This window comes from Cynocephalus volans, chromosome 4 (assembly GCF_027409185.1).
Source record: "Cynocephalus volans isolate mCynVol1 chromosome 4, mCynVol1.pri, whole genome shotgun sequence".
In the NCBI taxonomy this organism is placed as follows: Eukaryota; Metazoa; Chordata; class Mammalia; order Dermoptera; family Cynocephalidae; genus Cynocephalus; species Cynocephalus volans.
This window is the reverse complement of record NC_084463.1, coordinates 32,793,010-32,797,939: the sequence shown is the minus strand read 5'-3', so window position 1 is coordinate 32,797,939 and position 4,930 is coordinate 32,793,010. Positions and strand designations below refer to the sequence as shown.

Genomic DNA, 4,930 nt, shown 5'->3' with positions numbered 1-4,930 from the left:
CTCTACATATCGCTTCCAAGTTCAAAGTGGATGGAGCATAAGGTGAAATAAAATGAGTTTGGTTCATGACAGCTTGCCCAAGGTGTCTTTATGCCAAGTACGTCCTTAGAAAGAAATACTCCACATGTCTACCTAGAGCTACAAAAAGTTAAAAGACTGAATATATTATTGGTAACCATATGAAGGAGAGGATGACTGCCCTAATACATCTTTTGAATACTCTCAGGTTTATCTCAATCTTCTAAAGCATTTAAAGGAGTCTGAGTATGCCTTTATATAACAAAATTTGTGGTAAAGACACTACAGCACAAATTGACAAAACAATTCACCTTGCTTCTACTGAGTATTGGCAAATTTGGGACTACAGTATGTTAAACATAGTATAGGTAATTAACCAAAAAAAAGGGAAGAAAATGACCCAGGTAGGCTCCTTGTACATAGTATTCACACACTATCATCTTTTAAAAATTTTATATTCATGTAAATTTTATCCCCAGAGTCTTCCCTAGAACTTTCTTCAGTGCCCCTTTAACCTCCTTGTTCCTCAGAGTATGAATAAGAGGGTTAAGCATGGGGGTCACCACAGTGTAGAAGAGGGAAACAAACTTCCCCTTGTCCTTAGATCTATTCTTCACCGGCTGCAGATACGTGAAAATGATGGTTCCATAGAAGACTACGACGACCATCAGGTGGGATGAGCAGGTCCCAAGTGCTTCCGGTCTCCCAGTAGCTGACTTGATCCTCAACACTGCATGGGCAATGTAGCAGTGGGAGGCCAGGGTGAACGAGACAGGCACTATAAGGAAGAGAATACTAGCCACGAAGAGCTCAGCCTCATTGAAAGTGGGGTCCACACAAGCCAACTTGATGAGCACAGGGACTTCACAAATGAAATGATCCCCTTGGCGATGCCCACAGAAGGGCAGCTGCAGGGTGAGAGTGGATTGTACAAGGGTGGTAGCTGCTCCACTGAACCATGCCATAGATGCCAGGGCCATGCACAGACGGGGATGCATTAAAATATTGTAATGGAGGAGACGGCAGACAGCAGCATAGCGATCATAAGACATCACAGCCAGGAGCACACACTCAGTAGATCCCAGGGCAAGGGAGACGTAGAGCTGCACCACACAGCCTCTGTAGCTGATGGTTTTCATGGGATCCCACAAGTTTACGAGGAGCTGGGGAATAACACTGCTGGTGAAGCAGAGGTCCAAGAAGGAGAGATGAGAAAGGAAGAAATACATTGGTATATGAAGCTCAGGTTCCAGACGAGATACCAGAATGATAGTGCTGTTCCCCAGGATGGTTAGGAGATACAGGATCGACATGACCACAAGTAGAGCCTTCTGCAACTGAGGATGGTCAGAGAACCCCAACAGGATGGAACCTGCTAGGCTGCTCCCATTGGTCCCCACCATCCCCACATGCAAAGTATGTTCCCGGAGGCTCAGAAACAGCAGAGAAGGATGACACATCACACAAGGTCAATGCTATCTCCATAAAAAAAAAAAGCATTGGATGTTAAAAGCTTTGAGCCTATGTCATTACATGTAGTGATTTGGATCTCTCTATTTGCCTAACATGTGCATTCTAAATAAATGTGGTACATACACTCTTAATGTCTTCCCTTCCCCCTGATGGTCTCCAAAGCAGAGACAAGCAGACATATTTTTAAAACACCATCACCTTTTGTAGGAAATAAATTCGATCATCCTTTCTATCTAACCAAATTCAGCCCGTTATATTACTGTCTCTATATTAATGTCTACTCTTTTATATTAACAATTATATTAACTGTTAACTAAGTTAGTAGTTGCAGGAACTAGAGACAGAAACCTGAGCTTATTTAAGCAATTTTCAATTAAGAGGGAAGAGCCATTTTTCATAATCCCCAAGGTGTGAAAATTAGGTTACAAGCTTACATAGTTTTAATATATGAGGTGTTTTGACATTAATTAAAAGTCAACTCCTGAAAGCTTATGCAACCTGGCCAAAGGCACTTGCTTAGTAAGTGATAAAGGCAACACTCGAATCTATTTTGTCTGATTCCAGGCCCCTGTTCATTCTACAGTCTATCTGTATTTCTTCTTCCTTCCTTCAGTTCTTCTTTGTTTGCTGCTATTTTTTGTTTGCTTCCTTTTACAGGAATCCAGGATGCTCCTGGTTTCCAAATAGTTTCTAATAAAGAAATGTTCTCTCTATGATTTTAGATCTCTTCTTCCTGGAGTCATTTGCATTTTAAACATCAACTCAAAGAGTAGATGCAAAATGTGGTTCCTGTTACTGGAACCATGTAATTAAAGAGATGTTTTATTTCCAAATAAAAATTACATCTAATTTTATTTCCAGGAAACCCTTGTATCTGATTTATGAAATGATGCTATTCGGTAAAATGCTGATTATGGCATCATCATAAAAAAAGCCAGACTTTCCCTTTATTCCTGCAGTTATCAAGGAGTCTTCTCTAGAAAAAAATAGTCCTTTAATACTATACACTCTCATAATCTTTGCTTGTAACTATATGGAAGACTTGCAGAAAGACTAGTCTTGTTCTTTTGATGCTTTTTGTTTTGTTCTGTTCAGTTTGCATTTACTAAGTTATATCTGTGTCTACTCACAATAAGTTGTGAGATTCACAAAGCCAGTGGCCACCATGATAAGAGTTTGCAGCACCAGCCCTTAGAGTGCTCAGCACAGTAGCCTCTTGTAAATCATTCATCCACGTTACATCCATCATTTTATGTCTTTTGTTTTCCCGAGAGACTAACACAGCTGTAGTCAATTAATAGATAGTTGATATCATTACCAAATGCATGAACAAACAGACCTGAAAATCTGGTAGAAGAAACCTTACCAGTATTCCTCCAAATTGGACATGACTCAATCATGTGAGCTTCTACCATCTATTTAAATGTGGTTTTATTAATAGCATTAATGGCGGGGCAGGGACTTGTAATGTGTTAACTAGGAATCATCACACACCTGCTTTCTTGATTTTGATGAACTCCACCGCAATCTCGTAATTACAAAATGGAAACACCTTACAATATCCTCATTATTATATTATGCTTTTTTTCCCAGTCTCTCTCATAGGAAGCTCACCCACTTTGTCTATTACTAAGCAAATGTCTATTACTAAATTGAATATTTCTTTTTCAAATGCATATTCTTGCAGTAAATATAACACAACATTAACTATTATTAGTTCACTCTTTGTCACTGAAGGTCAGTGTCCTTCAAAATGTCCCCCTGGCCTTAAGGGGTAAGCTTCTAAACCACCAGCTTTTTCATCTGCATGGTGAAAAATTACTGCCTCAGCTCATCTACCCTCTCATTCTGAACCTTTTATGACTCACAGGAAACACCCATGAGTGGACTCAGGAAGAGCAGCAGTAGTATCTAGGTATCTTCCAAAGGTGCATTGCAGCATTCATAAAAAAGTAATTAATTTTACCTGTAGATAATACTGAACTTGCACCCATTTAATAACAGCTAATTTTCTGAGCAAGTAAAACATCCTCATTACTCATTAAGAATGTCATACATTACTAAGCATAAAAAGTTAAAAATAAGTACTAAGAAGCAATTTTTAAGATGTAAATATTGCTAGTGTGAATGCAGTATTTCCATAGCTTCTCTCTTTAACTTAATAATTTTTACAGATATAAGAGGAAGTAGAAAGGAAATATCAATACAAATGAAAACAGCCCTAAAAGTATAGAATGCCTATAAGCCTATATCCACATATTCAACTAATTATGTTCCTGATACATTCAAACTTAACAAAATCAGATGGACACAGGGCAAAAACCCCTTTCTCTAAGCACAATGCAATACATCACTAACCTTGGGGAAACAAGATGTAGAGTACAGCCGGCCATGGAAAATAAAATATCCCATTGGAGTTGTTGTCTAATATGGAAGATTGCCCATTGCTGGGAAGATTAGCTAGATTCATAAGTGAGCGGCACAGCTGAATGCCAAGTTGAGCTGATTATGATCACATGTAGAAATTTCATTTATTTGGAGAAAAGCGGTTGGAAAACTACATATGAGTGAACTCACACTTTCCAACCAATTGACAGAAGACTGAAAATAAACTAAAAATTATCAATATTTAATTCTCCAGTAGAAGTTCTAAAACCTCAAGTAAAACAACACCCAGGGGAAAAAAAGAAAAAGGAAAAAGGCAGGCAAACCACTGCAGTGTAGAAAAGAGCAGGCCTGGTGACTGGACATTCAGAGATGATGGATTATCTAAGAAGCATCACAATGGGCCCAGGTTATATATAAATAAATAAAACTCTATAAAAACAAAATAAAACACAGAGAAGTACAAAAGACAAAAGTCCCCTAAGAAATAAAATTTAGGGGTAGAATATGCATTTTGAAGAAGTATTGCTCCAGGAAATCAGTATAAACATCTAGGAAGGTGAGAGCCATCCTCTGTATTCTCAGTACACGTAACACGAGTACATCCTAGAGGTGAAACCAAAGGTTCCAAACAAGAGAAGCCTTAAAAGGAAAAATTGGCTGAGGTATGTAGAAAAAATTACTGACATACATAATGTTTACATAATAAATTATACTTAGGAAGTAAAAAATAGGACAGAAGTAAGATATGCTTGAGCATCTCAACCAGAATGCAAAGGAAGCAAAGCATATGAAGTTACTAAGAAAAGAGGTATGAAAAAAGTCAAGCCTCAAACATACGATACATCCTACAGTTCTCGCAGTCACTTTTTTGACAATGAGAGCTCACTTTTTAACACCGTGAAAACTAATATCCAAGCTAAAGCACTAACTCTTATAGTTACTTTATAACTGTATATACATTGAAGACATATCACCGATAAATTTTCATGCACCAAATAACGTAACATAAACATATAAAAAACAAAAATACTTGCAGTATATGGTTTACATC

The 4,930-nt window shown here is 37.8% G+C and overlaps 1 protein-coding gene across 1 annotated transcript; it reads right to left on the bottom strand.

Annotated features, from left to right (window-relative positions):
- Window positions 1-476: 476 nt before the first annotated feature.
- LOC134375933 (olfactory receptor 2G2-like) lies at window positions 477-1,421 on the bottom strand. Its single transcript, XM_063094663.1, has one exon. It carries the CDS (start codon window positions 1,419-1,421, stop codon window positions 477-479), a length of 945 nt encoding a protein of 314 aa, XP_062950733.1.
- Window positions 1,422-4,930: the final 3,509 nt, after the last annotated feature.